This window comes from Artibeus jamaicensis, unplaced genomic scaffold (genome assembly GCF_021234435.1).
Source record: "Artibeus jamaicensis isolate MK-2021 breed Jamaican fruit bat unplaced genomic scaffold, CSHL_Jam_final contig_1803, whole genome shotgun sequence".
Classification (NCBI taxonomy): Eukaryota; Metazoa; Chordata; class Mammalia; order Chiroptera; family Phyllostomidae; genus Artibeus; species Artibeus jamaicensis.
Window position 1 is genome coordinate 3,370,891 of NW_026521356.1, and position 19,601 is coordinate 3,390,491.

The following is a 19,601-nucleotide window of genomic DNA, read 5'->3' on the forward strand; positions in this document are numbered from 1 at the left end:
AGAGCCCATGTTTGAAAATACAGCAGTTTGCAAACAAAGGCAAGAGCACGTGTATTAAATGCATGGCATAGTGCTGACTGGCGTGGCTCAGTGGATTGAGTGCCTGCCTACAAACCAAAGGGTCACCAGTTTGATTCCCAGTCTGGACACATGTCTTGGTTGCTGGCCAGGTCCCCAGTAGGGGGTGGGTGAGGCAACCACACATGGATGTTTCTCTCTCTTTCTCCCTCCTTTCCCCTCTCTCTAGAAATAATTAAATAAAAAATTTAAAAACTAAAGTGAAATGCATGAAATAGTAAACAAAAAGGGAACTGAATCATGGCTGAAGGCAAGTGTATATTCTGAAAAGGGGTTGGTGCCATGACCTGGATCCCTTCCCTGCGTTATGAATTCTAAAATAGTAAATACAGATACACACACGTGTGTGCATGTGTATGTAATCTTTCTGTAAACAAGTGTTTAAATGTAATAAATAAGTACACTTGAGAGAATACTAATAAAGCAAGTGCCATGTGCCTACCACCTAGCTTAAGAACAGAACAAGACCACTACTTTTCAAGCTCCTCTAAGATTTCACCTCCCCCTTCCTAGACAAATTATCCTCTATTTTGTATGGTAATTCCCTGGATTTCATTTTTAGTTTTACATTTATGTATGTGTCTCTAAACAAAGTATATTTTTACTTTTGCCTTTTAAAAAACTATGTATAAATGAAGTCATACTCTGTTTTTTTCTGTGCCTTGCTTTTTTTTGTTGTTCAACATTGTGTTTTTTGATTCATCTATTTGTATATAGTTGTAGTTTGTTAATCTCAATTACTGTGTACTTTTCCATTGTAGTAATATTTTGCAATGTTTTTGTTCATTTTATATTTGGGGGGCATTATGTTTCTTTATAAAAAAATTCTTTAGGGTTAATTGCTACCTGTAGTTATTCCCACCTCAGGTTGAACTTTTTTTTTTAACTATTAGGCTTGGAAAATTTGTTCTTAGCTTGAGATAATCAAGATGTTCTAGTTTTCCTTTTATCATTGATTTGAGATAGATATTAGTTCATTTTTTTCATTGCACATGATTCGGATACATTTGGCTTCTCTCATCTTGATGCTGAATCTCGTGTTGGATTCACAGTTCCTATGGAGAACGTTGCAACCATTGCTGATTGTGCCAGTGTGATTGAAGGAGTGAGTCGGAGCCGAAACGCCTTGCTAAACGGGGACACCAAGAACTATGACTGGGATTCTGGCTACACGTGTCATCAGCTAGGGAGTGGTGCGATTGTGGTCCAGCTGGCACAGCCATACATGATTGGGTCAATACGGTAAGAAGATTCTTTTTCATTCATCACTTTTAAAATGGGAGATATGTGTGCAAATAATATTTTGGGATGGTGATGGTCCCAATACCCTCAGTGAAGATGCTCTTCTGTTCTTTGCTCTAAATTATCAAGTAAAGGGTGGAAAGGGGGGAACAAAGGAATTTAAAGTGCTTGTTTAGATTCTCTGGTGGGGAGATGCACCAAAATTAGACTTGTGGAGAAACTGGAATAGAGGCCTCTTCCTGAGCTTATATTGGTTAGGGACTTATAGTATAATGTCAAGACAGGTTATATAGAATCAAAAATCATTTGCAACTTTAATAAGTTACTTTACATAGGAACCAAGTAGAACTGTATAGGAGACCTGTTTCTAAAAAGTCTTTGTAATGATCTTCATTTGGTTTTTAGTTGTTGTTTTAATTTTGTTTTAAAAAAGGAACTTTAACTCAATATTGCTTGATTTACAGGGTCATATAATTTTAAAATGTGAGACTATTGACATCCCCTAGAGAATATACTTTCAGTTCAAGAGAGCCATCTGGGTCTTGAGTAGGCTGCCTTTATTTTTTTTTAATGTTCCAAGAAGCTCTCTGAAAGACTGACTAGTGGTGTATTATGTATATTTATATTTATACTTATATTTATATTCAGTGTTAGATAAGATATTTTACATTATATCTTAGCTGCCATGATTAGAGATGTTGGTGGGATATGGCTGCCTTCCCCCCATCCTGTTCTGCCACATTTGCTTTGTTGTTTCCTGTTTTCATTTTGAAGTCAGTATATGTAAAAAGAGAAATAGCACAGAAAAATAAGGTAGTAGGATCATAATAGACAAAGGTTAATTCATCTTTAGGCTAATAATCATGAAGCTTATCAGTGCTTGTCAGTTCCTAGAAGTACCCTGACAAATGATGGTGGATTTCTTGGAGAATTCAGACTGTGGATTTCTTCATTTAAATTGTCAACTTTTTTCATAAAGGGCTTATATAGTCTGAGTACCATAGACAACAAATCACAGGTAGAAAAGTCTGAAGTTTATACTGCAGACCAGACAACCCACTTTGTGCTTAGGAAGTGGGGAGAGACAAGCCACAATCAGTCTGGACAAACTACCAGTACAAATAAACTTCTGTCACATAGCAATCAACAGTCCCTCCTTCCTTTTCCTCAGCTGCATGCATTAACTGAAGTATTTATAAGCCATTTATTTTGTAAACCATTCTAGAATTTTTGTCATAGATGGTAGGAAACTTATCTGAATATTTCTCATTACAATCTGTCCCTCTTCACTTTAAAAATCTGGGAAACAGTTGTCCTTCTCTTGTCACTGGCACTCTTTATAGTTTCCACAGTTTCTCGAAGATTACCAATTGTGTCTCTGAGATTACATCTGCAGTTTCTTTCAGAAGGCTTGTGGTGTAACTCATCTGAGCCAGGAGACCTGAAATCATTTAAATCGACTAGATACTCTTTCTTTCACTTCACCTATTTGGGGCTTCAATTTTCTTTTTATTATGTTTGTTCTGCCATTTCTAATCTGAAGACTGGTCTTCTTGCCAATGAAGATGTAAGCAAACTGGCAGCTTAGCGGCTCTGCTCGTTCTCTCTTAATGTTCCTTGCATTCTATCTGCTTGCCTGGTACCCCCTCCCCTTCCCCTGCCTAACAGTGTTCCATGTGCATCTCAGTTCAGAAATGGATTTCTTTATGCTTCCTTTCCCCTGTTTGAGTTGTCTCATACCATGATTCCCAGTCTCATTCTGTGATGCCACCCCTCTACCCATCACCTGAGCCAAAAAAACATAGGAATCTTTCTAAATTTCTTCCTCTCCCTCCCCTCCTCCCCTCAACCAGTCATCTGTAAAGCTCTGTCAATACCAGTTCCTACATGTCTCACAAATCCTTTCCTCTTCTCCATCCCACTTCCATCACCACACCAGAGTTGCACCTTAGTAGTTTCTTCTCTATACCTGCTCTTCAGACTTTCACCGAGCCCTTCCTTCCCCACCAGCAACTATCTGCCACCTGTTACCACAAATCCGATGCAGTCATGCCCCTTCCTAAGAAGAGTCCTGTCTACTGTTTGCCTTCAGGGGAAAGTTCAGACAAAAGCACTTAAAAATCACCTGACTTGATTTCTGTCTGTACAGCCTGGCTCGTGTTTCTTCACCCACCCTGTAACTGCTCTGTCTCAGCCTATCCAGCCACTTGCAGTTTTGCACATGTATCACCTTCTGTTACCCTCATGCCTTCAACTCTTTGAACATGCTGTTCTCATTGCGTGTGACTCACACTACTTTCTCATCACTCTCTTTTTTACCTGGCTCTTATTCCCCCTTGAAGACTCCACTCCTCTGGGAATGCTTCTTTAACCTTCCATCATCTCCCGGGCTGATTTAGATACTCCTCTTCAGTGATTTCTTACATTTCTCGCACGCCGCATATATTTCCTACAAGAGCATATGTCATATGTGTGTCACTATTTACTTGCTGCCTCTTCCCAGCCTCACCTGATACATAAAGCCTGTGGCAACTGAGAATGAACATCCCTTGTCAGATGAGGTAGTCGTCAAGACAGAAGGGGAGATTACAGTGGGTGCAGTAGAAGGTCTAGAATTTTGGATTGAACAGGAGCCTCATGAGGTCTTTGCCAAAGTGACACCTTAGAGACAAATAGGCTGCACAAGTGACAAGGCTACCTTGGCCTCTAGCTCTAATCAAAGCATTAGAGAGGTTGAATCTGACTCCAGAAAATGGTGTGATTAGGGCTTAAGGCAAGAGAGAACAGTGTCCATTTATTTTTCTGTAAATGTGGAATTAAAATTGTTTCTTCAGTTTTTTTTATCTCTGACTCAGAAGAGGGCAGAGGGGCATGAGCAAGACCAAAGGCAGACTTGTGTGAAGCCTCCAACTTCCTTCAGCCTTGCTGTTGTTTCTGCAGTGAGAAAATCCATGCAATTGAAGCCCCGTGTAACTGGCTGAGTGCTCCAAGAGACACGTCTCTGCGAAACTCACATTATGTTGTCAGGGACTGCATTTGCCTCTTCTGTGACATTATTAAGAAGAAAGGGAGAGGGATTTCTTAACCACCAATGCCTGTGGATGATGCTGGATATCTTGGCAGGCCGTGGTTAGCGGCAGCTGATGCGCCCAGGTAGATGTTTATTGCTAGGAAAGTAGATCAGCGTCATTTCTTTGGGGGATGGGTACTTGACCAATGACAGGCTGATTAGTCAGTGACATTTGACCTACAGTTTCTATTGCTTCTGATGACTGACTTGCTTTCCTAGTCACTGCATTGGAAGAATCCCAGTGATTCTGAATCAGCACCTGAGGGAGAGCATTACAAAGCTGAGCGACTTAACACTTTCTCCATCTAAAAGGGAGACCCGGCAATCCCGAAAATTCTGGGTACACTGGCTTTAAAGTTTCAGATTTCCTTGTAGATGATGATTACAAAGGCAAAAGTCTCAATGCAAATTATTTCCATTACTGCATCTTTATTCCTATGACAGGACATAATTATTTTGTGGATAAAAAACTATTTGTTTTCATCTCTGTCATTTGCACCCACAGAAACCATTTCCTCCTTTCTTGGGAGTTTCCCCTGCAGCTGGACAGGCAAGCAGAGCTGTGTTTCAGTCAGCAGAAACCTACTCCTGCTAGTGCGTCTCGTACCGGTTCCCTCATAGGACCCTGGAGAGGCTGACCTTGAAATATGATCTCTGACTATCTCTACCTTCCCCTAGTTTCTCTGATTCATTCAAGGAACTGTTGTCAAGTCTCTTCCTATGCTCCAGGCACTGTTCTAAGCAGTGGAATACAGCACTGAATAAAGAAAATAATCATCAAACTGACATCTAATGTCAGTGCTTATGAAACTGACATTCTCGTGGGGAGATAAACAGTAAACAAATACTACATGTAATGTGTCAGATACTCACAAATGTTATGAAGCAATCAGGAGGGAGGACTAGAGGATGAAGACAGTGCCGTTTTAGATTTAGAAAAGCAAGCCATCTGGGGACTTGGGGACCAAGAACGTCACAGATAGAGTACTAAGACCCTGAGGGGGAAACCCGTCTGGCAGGTTGCAGGGGCCTTCAGAAGGCCATTGTGGCTGGAGCAGAGTAGGAGGCAAGCAGAGGGAGGTCACTTGGAGAGGTGACAGCCCTTGAATGCTTTGTTGCTGTTTCTAATCAGTCACCAGTTACCAAACCATCCCACCTATCTCCATGACCCTCGTCCCAGTATTTCACTAGCACAGGTAGAGGAGAGTTTTCTTTGTTGAGGAGAAGGTCAGGGCTGGAGACCGTCATTCCTTTAGAAGCACCTTCCTTGCTTTTGACCTTCCTTTATCCAACTGGCTCCTGGAAAAGAAAGAGCAGGAGGCATCCTAGTCCCTACAGTCTAACCGGAAACTTTCTCCTCATCTTTTGTGTTTCTCTTTTCCAGCAGCCAAAGTAGGCAGCACAACTGGGAAATAGAGTTTGCCTTTGTTTTTGCTAGGTTCACAGGCACAGCCAAACTTACTCATTTTATTTGAGAGAGAAAGGGAGAAATTGCCTGGAATGTGCCATAATAGTGGGTAACTGAGTACTAATTATATCAGTTTCATGCCATTTAAAAAACATTAAAATTTAAATAACAGGAAATTTTCACAGGCCTGACCACATAAAAACACCAGGGTAGAGTCATAATAACCAACCAGATCTACCTAATGTTTTAGTTTATAGCCCCTCTGTCACCTTAGTTTAAGACTTATTATCTTTCACTCACTAATCATGATATTCTTTTATGTGTTTTCAGGTTAGTATGAGAAATCACATATGGTGTACATTAAGTACACCTATCACCCAGTCTTTTTTAGCTAATAAATGGAGCACTTTGTTGAAACCCTAATTATAAGATAGTCAATTAAATTAACAATTTTTGCATGAGCTTGAGAGTGATGGTTTTGTAATTGATATGTGCAATGCAGTAAGTAAAATACCCATAATGCTTTAACTAACAAACCTAATTGTAAGTAAGCAGGCTGCCCAAAGACAGGCAGTGCAGGGGCTGTTGCTGAATAAACCCAGAACCTTAGCCGTGAGGACTAAGGAGTTGATGACACAAAAAGATTTTGAGAGTCTCAGTTGGAAAGTGTTAGATGAATATAACATTAGGACAAAATGGTCCTAGCCCAGAGTGTGTTCTTGATATTCATAATCGTTTTAGTCTGCGAGGTGGGGGCGGGTAAGGCTCTTCTTATTTTGCAGTAGGAAAAGCCAGTTCTATTTATAAAAGTTAATCTAGCATACAATGTCTGAACCACAGATCAGTTTATGTTTTGCAGTTATTAAACTTAAAATGAAGCAATAACAAGTTGATCCTTAAAAAAATTAGATGTGCCACTGTAGTCCTTGCTCACCCCAACATATTTTTCTTTCTCTGTGAGTTGTCAAGCCCGGGCCTGGTTCAGCTGCCCTTTCACTATTATGTGGCTACAACCAGCTCCAGATGATCTGTTCAGTTTGTAAATTACCGAGACCCCTTTTTGACTGCTCTCTTTCCTTCTTCCCACTGCTTACCACCCTGCCAAACTACTGCTCATCCACTTCTTGCCCAAAGGCTAAGCATGGAATAGAAAAAGGAGAGGAATCATACATTCCATTTTGTTTCCTACTTAATTGCTCCAAACAAAGGCTTAGTCAATAAGGCTGGAGAGAGGAATCAAAGCTAATAACTCAAATGTTGTTTTGTAATTATTTAAGTATTTTTCACATCTTTGCTGCCCTCAGTCTCTCATAGGACCACAGATGATCTCCAGTTGAAGGTAATGATTTTGTAGGATTGAGATGGACTTGAGTCTTGGCCATGATTTCCAAGGGTCTAGCCTAGTACAGTTCTCTGTGCTGTGAGTACTCAATAAATACTCATTGACTGAACTGACAGCATAGTATGTTAGTGCAGCTAAAGGGAGTTCTATATATCAACTAAATTGGACATCATATTTGCCCAGTGTGTCTGATCTAAGTATGTGAGGAAACTGCTAAAGATTTGGCATCTCTAGCAAATGACTGAGATTAAGCTCTGGAGTCAGGCGCTGACTTTAGCACAGGTGAGGATGCTTGCCCCACAGTTCCATGCAGCTTCCATTTCATTCTGCTGGAGTGCTGCACAGGCAAGCAGTGTATCTGTTTACATTAGGGCAGGCTCCTTGGTAACCTAGAGAGCTAGAAATTTCCTTTTTATAGTCTAAAGAATACAATAAACATCAAAATATATGACTCCTCTGGCTTGGATTAAGGCTGCCTATAATTCTCATCAAAATTGGAAAGATATTTTACAAAATTTGCTTCATATCAGTCATGCTGAGTGTCATCTGTCCCAGCCCTGAACCAAGGAATTCTCCCTTGTCTTGCTGATTCATGATTTATTTACCAAGTGTTCTTTCTCTCTTAGCCTGTCTGCATCGCACTAAATTCTCTTATCAACCTCAGACCTCAGAACTCTAGTTCCGTCCAAAAATTACTGAATAAAAAATTTTATCTGTGGTTCCCACTAGATGCTGGAGTCTGAACTCTGTGAATGTTTAGGGAATCAGAAAACCTGGCGCCTGGAAATAGGAAGCACAGTAGATGTGCCTCTGGCAGTTTCACCCTAGAGGCACTTCAAGACCAGAAAGTATTGTTATGGCAACGAAATTCCATGTTAAAAATACAGGAGGGGGGACTTCCACCAAGATGGAGGTATAGGTGGAAGCACTGTGCTTCCTCCCACAACCAAGTTTAAAAACAACAAAGTTTTAGCAACAAAAATGCAGCCAAACTACAGAAAATTGAACTATACAGAAGTCTGACAATAACGAACCCTTCAACCAAACCGGTAAGAGGGGCACAGACAGCAGCTGAGCAGGGTCAGGCAGGAAAGATCCACCGGACCAACCAGGACACGCAACCCAGGCACGCTGGCAGCCATAGGCGGATCCCAGATGTGGAGAAGCGGGCGGACCCACTGTGGGCGCAAGGCGGTGGACTCACTAAGGGCTGACCACGGTCACACATTCGAGCGCAGATAAACCGGTGAAGGAGCGAGCAGTGAGACAGACCGCATAGGCCCCAGTGGTAGGAAACAGCAGAGGGGACCACTATTGTCCCTCTCTGACCCTGCCCCCATATACAGCATCACAAACCAGCGACCTGGGTGGCCCCTCTCTGACCATGCCCCCACATACAGCATCATAAACCAACAACCTGGGTGGCCCCACCCTGGTGAACACCTAAGGCTCTGCTCCTCATATGTAACAGGCACGAATAGATCAAAACATGGCTCAAGAACAACTTAGAGCCCCTGAGCCAATAAATCTAAGCAATGAAGAAATAGCCAAACTTTCAGATACACAGTTCAAAACACTGGTGATCAGGATGCTCACAGAACTGGTTGATTTTAGTCACAAATTAGAGGAATATATGAAGGCTAAACTAATTGAAATGAAGGGAAATGCACAGGAAACCAATAGTAATGGAAAGGAATCTGGGACTCTAATCAAAGGAGTGGACCAGAAAGAGGAAAAAAATGACCAAACAGAAAAGGATGAAGAAACAAGAATTCAAAAAAAAATGAGGAGAGGCATAGGAACCTCCAGGACATCTTTAAACGTTCCAACATCCTAATTATAGGGGTACCAGAAGGGGAAGAGGAACAGCAACAAGTGGAAAACTTATCTGAACAAATAATAAAGGAGAATTTCCCCAATCTGGCAAAGGAAATAGACTTCCAGGAAATCCAGGAAGCTCAGAGACTCCCAAAGAAGGTGGGCCCAAGAAGGAACACACCAAGGCACATCATAATTATATTAGCCAATATTAAAATGAAGAAGAGAATTCTAGAAGCAGCAGGAGATTAGGGGACAGTCACCTACAAAGGACTTCCCACCAGACTGTCAGCTAATTTTTCAAAAGAGACCTTGCAGGCAAGAAGGGGCTAGAAAGAAGTATTCCAAGTCATGAAATCCAAAGACCTACATCCAAGATTGATCTATCCAGCAAAGCTTTTATTTAGAATGGAAGAATAGATAAAGTTCTTCTCAGATAAGATCAAATTCAAGGAGTTCATCATCACCAAGCCCTTATTATATGAAATGTTAAAGGGACTTATCTAAGAAAAAGAAGATAAAAAATATGAACAGTGAAAGGACAGCAAACTCACAGTTATTAACAACCACACCTAAAACAAAAGCAAACTAAGAGGACAGCTAGATCAGGAGCAGAATTATAGAAATGAAGATCACATGGAGGGTTAGCAACAGGGGAGTGGGAGGAGATGGGGAGAGAAGGTACAGAAAATAAGTAGCATAGACGGTAGGTAGAAAATAGATAAGGGGGAGGGTAAGAATAGTGTGGGAAATATAGAATCTAAAGAACTTGAGATGTGTTCATAAACTAAAGGGTAAAATGGTGGGGGAGGGGTGTGCAGGGTGGAGGTGAATGAAGGGGGGAAATAGAGCAACCGTAATGGCATAATCAATAAATATATTTTAAAAAAATACAGGAGGGGCACTAGAATTCAGATGTTCTTTGGAAAAGTGGGAAACATTAAGTGCCCCCACCCCCCCCAAAAAAAAAGAAAGTGTGTGTGTGTGTGATTTATCTGATGTGTCAACCATTTATCTCTCTTGAGTTATTAGAGAACTTGACGACTAGTCATCATAAAATATACCTGGATACATAACCAAAAATTCCTTTTAGTTTTCAAAGAGTAACCCATCAAGAAGACATTTTTACAGAGTCTCTCAGCTCCATTTGAGCCAGTGTTTCATGCAGAAATGTATGTTTAATAATTATCCAGAATTACTATTTAAGACCCCTCTAAACAAAAACTCACATCACCAATAGTGCTTTAAATAGTCATTTTAAAAACCGGAATCATTCACCTTGGAAGATCAAATGAATGGGAAGCATCAAACTGCTCCTTCTGTACTTGTACGTTGGCAGGTGTTTTACATGCTGCTGGGATGGGCCATACACCATCACAGATGTGTGACTCTTCTCATGAGGACTGAAAGAAGCATAGGCCTTTCAGCAAATTGAACTGAATTTCTAAAAATTTAATACATAACATTGCTTGAAAATATTTTTTAAGTATTAAATAAAGCTAATCTGAAAACTGATGAAGGGTCACAGTCATTTAAGGGTAATACTTGATTTAATCCAGAGCTGCGGCCTACCTTTGAAGACCTTTAATTCCTTAGGTATTCGTAAATCAGAGATTCCCCCCAGTGACCCAATTTTTCTCACCTTGTAAAGATGCTTTTGGTGCATCTTGATAGGCCCTGATGTCGTCGTATCTCACCTTTTTTTTTTCCATTTTTAAAAATTTTATTATTGTTCAAGTACAGTTGTCTGCCTCTTCCCCTATCTCTCCCCCCAACCACAGTCATTGTCATCTCCCTCCCCTGATTCCACCCCCTCTTGGTTTTGTTCATGTGTCCTTTATTGCTGTTCCTGAAAACTCTTGGTCCTTTTCCCACATTATCCCCTCCTGTCTCCTCTCTGGTTACTGTTCGTTTGTTCTTAATTTCAATGTTTCTGGTTATATTTTGCTCGCTTATTTGTTTTGTTGATTAGGTTCCACTTAAAGGCGAGATCACATGGTGTTTGTCTTTCACTGCCTGGCTTATTGCACTTAGCATAATGCTCTCTAGTTCCATCCGTGATGCTGAAAAGGGTAAGAGAGCTTAGCCCTTTGTAAACTGGTAACCAAAGGGACAGTTGACCAGAACGTTCTCATATCTGTGTTTAAGAGCAAACAGAAGAACTAAGATCAAGGAAAACTTCCACCTTCATCCACCTCCATTCCTCATCCTTCTCCTGGGAAACATGATTATGACAGACTGGTTGGTGCCCCTCAGTGACTCATTTCAACAACTTTCCTGGACACTCAGGGCCCTAACTCAAGCTGAGGAATCTTTTTTTCTGCTGTGTTGCCTCTTTCAACAATGTATCAGATTCCTTATAAGCGGTATTGGTTACTGGATAACTGCAGACTGTGCTTTTACTTCTGCCTGGATTTTCTTTCTTCCCCCCCCCAAGGCCTAACAATAAGGATCCTCTTCCTTCCTCTTACCTTATGATGTCTGAAACCACATCCCTCAATGATTATGACATTACTGGCCTTGTCACATTATACTTTAACTGTAACCGAATACCAGTCAAGACTATTTAGGTTTTTTGTACAGTCTAATGTTTTGAAATGGTTAATGGTCCTTTCAGTTGCCTGTCTTAGAGCAGCTCTAGAGCTTTAGCTGCCTCACTGTCCCCATGTGAGAGATGAAGAAACCAAACTATAATCAAATTCCTCTCTTTCTCTCCTCTGTGCACATGGCAATGCAGCTGGTGCTAAAACTGTGTCTTGGAAGACACTCATGTGTTGCAAGATCCTACACAGCCTCCTATGCCTTAAAAGGAAAATTAGAGGAGGCGCCACACTTTCTGGTCAACCCACTCTTGTTTCATAAAGGTGGAAGTTATAGAAACTTATTAAATGTTGTAGCTAAGATATGACAACATGCATTTATATTAATAGTGCTCATTTGCTACAAAGAAGCTTGCATTTGGATTTCATGTGAGTGCAGATAACAAAGAACTCAATTAAGAAAGACTTTTAAAATGTTGGGAGGTTTTTTGTTTTGCTTTTATTTGTTTTGATCACACATAACAAAAAGTTCATAAGTAGGAGTGTGGCTCTTGGTTTTGGTTTTGCAATTTGTGAGCTCTTCAGTTTTCTCAGTCTTTTCCACATGTATTAAGGCCTCAGAGAAACCAGGCGGCTGCTACAGCTTTAACTACCATGTCTCCATTTAAGCAGGAAGGAGAAGAAGGGCATAGAAGGATAAAAGGGTGAAGAACTCTGCCAGCCAAGTCTGTCCCTTCTTATTAAGAAAAGCCAAAGCTGTGGAGGGGTGGGCTGGGATGGGAGTAAAAGACAGAAAACTGTACTTGAACAACAATTTTTTAAAAAGCCAAAGCTGTTTTGAAACCACACCTTGCTAGGTTCCACTTAGTTTTTAGGTAGAACTATGTCATACAGGCTGCCCTAGCCAGGTTGGAGAGGAAGCCGAAGGCATGGTAAGGGGTTGCTCATCCAGTCAACAACCATGCCACAGAACCCTGCCTCCTGCTTTACATTCCACATCCACTTTGGAATTTTTATAAAATCTTCATATTTCATGTGTTCCCTTTACTTTTAAAAACAGCTTTATTGAGATATAACTCATGTACCATACAATTTACCCATTTGGAGTATAGAATTCAATGGAGGGGTCCATTTATTTATTATTTAAAAAAATTATTTCTATTTTAAGTCATTTTTTATTTTTCAATTACAGTTGACATACAACATTATATTAGTTTAAGGTGTAAACCCCAGTGATTAGACATTATATAACTTACTAAGTGATCATTCTGATAAAATCTTATACCCATGTGACACCATATATTATTGACTATATTCCCTATGCTGTACTTACATCCCTGTGACTATTCTGTAACAATCAATCTGTACTTCTTAATTCCTTCAGCCCCCTTCCCATCTGGCAACCATCAGCATGTTCTCTGTATCTATGAGTCCATTTCTGTTTAGCTTGCTCATTTGTTTTATTTTTTAGATTCAGTTGTTGACAGGTACGTATTTATTGCTATTTTATTGTTTATATTTTTGCTGCTTCTCCTTCTCCTCTTCTTCCTTCTCCTTTCTTCTTTGTCTTCAAGACTAACATTTCATGTAATACTGGTTTGGTGGTGATGAACTCCTCTAGCTTTTTCTTGTCTAGGATGCTCCTCTAGCTTTTCTCTTGTCTAGGATGCTCCTCTAGCTTTTCTCTTGTCTAGGATGCTCCTCTAGCTTTTCTCTTGTCTAAGATGCTCTTTATCTATCCGTCCATTATAAATGATAGCTTTGCTGAGTAGACTAATCTTAGTTGTAGGTCCTTGCCTTTCATCACTTTGAATATTTCTTGCCAATCCCTTATGGCCTGCAAAGTTTCTATTGAGAAATCAGCTGAAAGTCTTATAGGAGGGAGGTCTCTTGTAGGTAACTAACTGCTTTCCTCTTGCAGCTTTTAAGAGTCTCTCTTTATCTGTAGTATTTTGCATCTTAATTATGATATGTCTTCGTGTAGGTCTCTTTGAGTTCATCTTTTTTGGGACTCTGTGTTTCTTACACTTGCATGTCTATTTTTTCTTACCAGGCTAAGGAAGTTTTCTGTCATTTTTTCAAATAGGTTTTCAATTCTTTGCTCTCTCTTTTCTCTTTCCAGCACCCCCATGATGTGAATGTTTGTACACTTGAAGTTGTCCCAGAGGCTCTTTACTCTATCCTCATTATTTTAAATCCTTTTTTCTTTTTGCAGTTCTGATTGGGTACTCTTTGGTTACTTATATTCCAAATCACTGATTTGATTCTTAGCTTCATCTACTCTACAGCTGATTCCCTATAAATTATTCTTCATTTCAATTTATGTAGACTTAATTTCTGACTAGTTCTTTTTTATGGTTTCTATGACCTTTTTCATTCTATTGAAGTTCTCACTAAGTTCCTTGAGCATCCTTGTAACCATTGTTTTGAACTCTGTATCTGATAGTTTGCTTGCCTTCTTTTCATTTATTTCTTTTTCTGGAGATTTCTCCTGTTCTTCATTTGGGACCTGTTTTTTTGTATCTGCATTTTGGCTGCCTCCCTATGTTTGTCTTTATGTGTTAGGATAGAGCCACTATGTCTCCTGGACTTATTGGAGTGGCTTTGTGTACACAGATGCCAGATGCTGCTTGTTTGAGAGATTTTAGGAGAGTTTGATGCATAAGGCAAGAGAGTTCATTCAATATGGAAAAGCCACTGGAATAGGCTTTGGTGGGCCCACAAGTTGGCTGATGTGGGGTCCCAGGAAATCACCAGGGAAGGGCACATAGTGTATGTCAGATATGGTGCCCGCCTGCCACTCTGTGGTTTGTGGAGCGGTCTCAGAAAAGGACCAGTGGCCTCTGCCACCATTTAGTCTACAGAATGCTGGCCCCCAGCTCTCACCCGAAGGCCAGACAATTCACTTACTTGCCGTATTTTCCTGGTTCCTTGAAACTGCTGCCCTGCTGGTAGACCTCAGGGGGAGTGAGTCCAAGTAAGTCCATGTGCTGGCCCTTTAAGAGGAACTGCCTGGGATTACATCATCCTTCCATCTCATGCAGCTTCAATTCCCACTGGTTTTTACAGCCAGAAGTTATAAAACCTTCTCTTTCTGCCAGAAAGAGGAACTTCTCTTTCTGCCAGAAAGAGGAACTTCTCTTTCTGGCACTACAACCCTGGCCTGGGGGTTCTGATGTGAGGCTGGGACCTCTCACTCCTCAGGGGCAGACCTCCACAGCCAAGATATCCCTCTCAATTTTAAACCACCATATGTGAGTGTGGGATCAGCCCATTCTGCATCTCCACCTCACCTACCAGTCTCAGTGTGGCTTCTTCTTTAAATCCCTAGTTTCAGGACTTTTATTCAGCTTGATTTCAGGTGGTTCTGAATGATGGTTCTGTAATTTAGTTGTAATTTTGATGTGCTTGTGGGAAGATTCAAGTACTATGTTTACTTACCTGCCATCTTGTCCATTTATTTTTTTAAGCCCACAACTTCTGGATGTGCCCAAACAGTTGATATAGTAGTTGCATTTTATATTATTCTCAGCTTTTAAAATGTTCAGTAAATTAAAAGCCTTTACCTACCTACTGGGTAATTTTGATCCAAAATGAGAAGCATTATTGATTGCATTTATTTGATTTCTTATTCATGAAATTTACCTCTTGAAAATATACTATAAGTTTTTGTTATAAACTGTTATCTAGCATTGTTTACTGGTTTTCTGTAACTGCTCTTCATGCTTTACCAGCACAGTGATAGTGGATATACCTAGTGAAATCTGGGCAATCAAGATCTCAAGTACCTTCTGGCTGATCAAAAGAGAAATACATTTTATTTGGTGTGGGTTTACTCCAGTTAAGTGTATTTTTATCATGCTGAATTCTTGTTAAAATTGGCAGTTCATATGGAATGTGTTAACCAGACATATTTGATTAACCAAAATACCTGTTTACCTAACCAGACTATAGAGAATTGACTTTTCTTCTGTACATTTAAAATTCTAATAACAGAAATGTTATTGTACATTCCCTTTATTTTGTGGTGGCAGATTTCATTATGTCAAAAGTCCTACTAGAAATAACATGTTTAATCTTTAAGATGTGGAATTAAAGCAGTTAGGCCCTTCTGCCCTAGAATGAAATGATACATTAAAAGACCTCCGATTTTCAAAGGGGATATTGGGCAAAAACTCTCATAGCACCTCCAGTCTTTTCCTCCTCTAAGTTCTTGGAACGTGGTGTTTTGTTTTGTGGGATTACAGTGAGTGTTTCTGGCTTTTGGAACATTTGAAACAAGAAGTACAGTCAGTGGGAAGTATTTATAGCAATCCCAGGATTTTAGATCTTGGGAGAAGAAATTCAAATACCCTCTGCTTTTTCTCCCACCATTTCTTTGTGCCTTTATCCCTGTTTTCACTCCTCCCTGAAACGGTGGTCATGGTCAAGGCATTTACTTCCTTTCCTGGGGAGATGCTGATCAGATTGATGAGTTGTTGGGACTGGTAGGGCGCAGCGGTGCTCAGTCCAGTAGCATCACTTCTGTGTCTCTTGTCTCCCACTGGGCCGTAAGTGTCGTGGGCCAGGACTAATTCTGCTAGTAAGAGGCGGCCTTCCTTCCTTTATTCCTGCCTCTCTCCCATCTCTCCTCACTCTTCTCCTCTCTTCTGTCCTTACAACAAAGTGATAAGCAGACCCATCCTTTTCTCTCCTTGGTCATTCTTACTTCCACTTTTATCTATAAGGCAGCCACGGTAAGTTTACTGCCTCGGCACAGAAACAGCCTGTGCTAGACAGCAAGAGATACTAATCCTTCCTTTACTGTTTTGGTAGTACTAGAATGTGTATTGGGTCGATCCTTCCTTAATCTTTAGTGGTAAAATACAAGAATAAGTTATGGTTGTTGAAGAAGGCACAGAGCCAGCCCCTAGATTGCTTTAGTTGAAGCTGTTTAGGTGTAACCAACTTGGGAATAGGGAGTGCTCCATATCTATGCCTTTTGCATTTGAGTTTTCAAAACTTCTACTAGCAATAAGGGTTCCTTTGCTTTTCACCTGTGATTTTCTTTGGTATATACTTCTCTCAAGAACCTTGTGGGAAGGGGTGGTTGTGGTCTAGGATATCAATCTTGTTCCTAAATCCCTTAGGCACATACCATTTAATTGTCCCCTGATGTCTAATTCAAACTCTTGTCAATTATATTTTTGGTATCTAGCCTTCTGTATTTTTTTCTTCCCTGAGGTTAAAAAAAAGTATCTATAAGCAAGTAGTGTCTTTATTAGGATGTTCACAGGAGCCCCATTAGAGACAGCTAAAGTATTATTTATAGAGAATTTTCTGAGAATTGATAGTTACAAAATAAATACTATCTTGTTGATAATAACCCTCTTGGTAGAGTAGGTAAATGGCTTTGCCATAACTGCATTCACTATTGTAAGATGTTAACTGTATGTGTTAGACTTGGAGAAAAAGAGAATTCATGGAAATTACTTGGAACTGTTTGGGAAGAACATTTTAAATAGAGGCATTCACTTAAAATGGTTTCATTAAAGATTTCAAATAAGTCGTTCTGATAAAACACCAAGCACTATAAGGTTTTTGTTGTTCTGTGATCAGACTGCCCTGGTCAGTTATCTTATAAGCTCTTTTTTATAATCACAGTAGACAGAGCTGAAGAGATAGCAAGGGGATAGATCCATACAAATTCATTTTCTGCTGCTGACCAATGAACAACGCAACACTATCTATCTAATTGGTATGGCTTAGCCTGTGGTGTTATTTTCCTATATAACCTATATAACCAATTATTTTACTGCTCTCATATTAACTGCCTTATCAGTGACTGTATAACTTATGTGTATAGATTGTTTATTGACTCTAAACATCTTTATAACTACTTCACCCTAACCTATTATTTATGTAGTTTATAGGGATCTGGAGGTTGGTGCTCAGTGACTGTCCTGTTTGCTCGTCTTTAATTTGAGAATGTATTGTGTTGGCCTAAAAGTTCATTTGTTTTTTTTTCCATATGATGGCTTCAGTAATGCTTAGTTGTCTTTAACTTAATTTGAAACCATTTTGTTTGATTGTATTGTGACAGCTGTCATATCAGCATACATTTAAAAACCATGTCCAAAGTGGTGAATATTTGTGAAGCCATTTTAATATTGAAGATGGAAGAAAACATTTTGGCATATTATGCTTTATTATTTCAAAAAAGGTAAAAATGCAATGGGAGCACAAAAAAGATTTGTCCATTGTATGGAGAAGATGCTATATGACTGATCAAACATGTCAGAAGTGGTTTTTGAAGTTTCATGCTGTAGCCTTCTCGCTGGACAGTGCTCCATGGTTGGGTAGACAGCTGAAGTTGATAGCAATCAAATAGAGACATTGAGAACAATCAACATTATAACTTGTGGGAGATAGCTGACATACTGAAAATATCCAGATCAGGTAGGGGAGATGGTGACCAGGTAGGTAGGAGCAGAGCCCGGTTCTCCCTGTGCCCAGCTGGAACACCTAGACGATCTTCTGAGGAACAGAGTGAACAGCCAATGGAATCTTAGCTTATATGAAGTTTGGAGGCAAAAAATTACAGAGGACATTGTAAAACAGACATACTCTTATAAATAATTGTCATTCCATACAATTGTACATACTACACAACAACCCTGCATGATCTTAGCCCACTTCACTTTAATCTTGAGCATTATTATTGTTATGGTTAACTCTATTTTCTCATAGTATGCCTACTTTCTATACGTTAATCTCACTATATCTTCATCATCTAACCTTGCACAAGTGCTCTGTTTTCTGGATTCAGTTCACAATCATCTTCCCCTCTAACAAGAGTCTTATCTCTCTTTCACCTTCTATAAAAAGTGTCCAGGTGGGTGAAATATCACAGTTAATGCTATACTTATCAAAAGAATCTCCTATCACTTCTTTACTTGCTGGTACTTAAAATCCCATAAAATACTCTCCTGCTGTCTTAATCCATTTTGCTTGCCCCCTGCCACTGACCACATACAAGAATAGGTGGGAGCTGCAACTATCAGTATTCCTGCTTTAGGAGAAAAACCACCAAAAGGTAAAAACCCAAGTACAACAAAAGAACCCACACAAACAGAAGAAAGGGCAAACCTACAGCATCCAGACAAGGAGGTCAGAGACCACACCAATTGAACCTCACAGAATTCCTAACATAGAGGTTCACCCTACAAAGACAGCTAGCAAAGTAAAATATCAGCAAGCACAGAAACAAACAAAAAGAGTCACTTAAAATGGGGAGACAAAAAAAGAACCTGAAATCAAAAGGAATGGAACACTCCCTATTAAAAGAGCTAAACAAAATGGAGTTAACCGAACTATCAGATATAGAATTCAAATTAATGGTTATAAACATGCTCAAGGAACTCACAGACAACTACAAGGAACTAAGTGAGAACTACATCATCATGAAAAAAGAAATAGAAACTCTAAACAAAAACCAGAAAGAAATTAACAATAAAATCTCAGAAACAAAAAGCACATTAGAAGGAATTACAAGTAGACTGGATGAAGCAGAGGATCAAATCAGTGAGTTGGAGGACAAAGTAGAAAAAAACACCCAGAGAGAGCAAGAAAAGGAAAAGAGAGTCAGAAAGAATGAAGAGGTTTTAAGGGAGCTCCAAGACAACATGAAATGTAACAATATCTGTATAATAGGGATACCAGAAGGAGAAGAAGAGAAAAGGATAGAAAACCTGTTGAAAAGGTAATGATGGAAAACTTCCCTAATTTGATGAAAGAAAAAGTCACAGAAATCCAGGAAACACAGAGAGTCCCAATCAAGAGGAACCCAAAGAGACCTACTTCAAGACACATCATAATTAAAATGGCAAAATTTCAAGAAAAAGAGAGAATCTTAAAGGCAGCAAGGGAGAAACAGAAAGTAACATACAAGGGAGCCCTGATAAGGCTAACAGCTGACTTCTCAATAGAAACGCTCCAAGCCAGAAGAAAATAACAAGAAATATTACAAGTAATGAAATCCAGAGGCCTGCAATCAAGATTACTCTACCCAGCAAGGCTAGCAATTAAAATGGAAGGCTAAATAAGGAGCTTCGAAGACAAAAG

At 39.7% G+C, this 19,601-nt stretch overlaps 1 protein-coding gene across 2 annotated transcripts in view; it reads left to right on the forward strand.

Moving 5' to 3' along the window:
* The window catches only part of BTBD9 (BTB domain containing 9), a 463,365-nt gene that overhangs the window by 332,544 nt on the left and 111,220 nt on the right, over nucleotides 1-19,601 (forward strand). For both annotated transcript variants that reach the window (XM_037146205.2, XM_053671066.1), the window contains exon 8: nucleotides 1,131-1,320. In XM_037146205.2, the coding sequence (XP_037002100.1) occupies nucleotides 1,131-1,320 (190 nt within the window). The remainder of the gene's footprint in view (nucleotides 1-1,130; nucleotides 1,321-19,601) is intronic.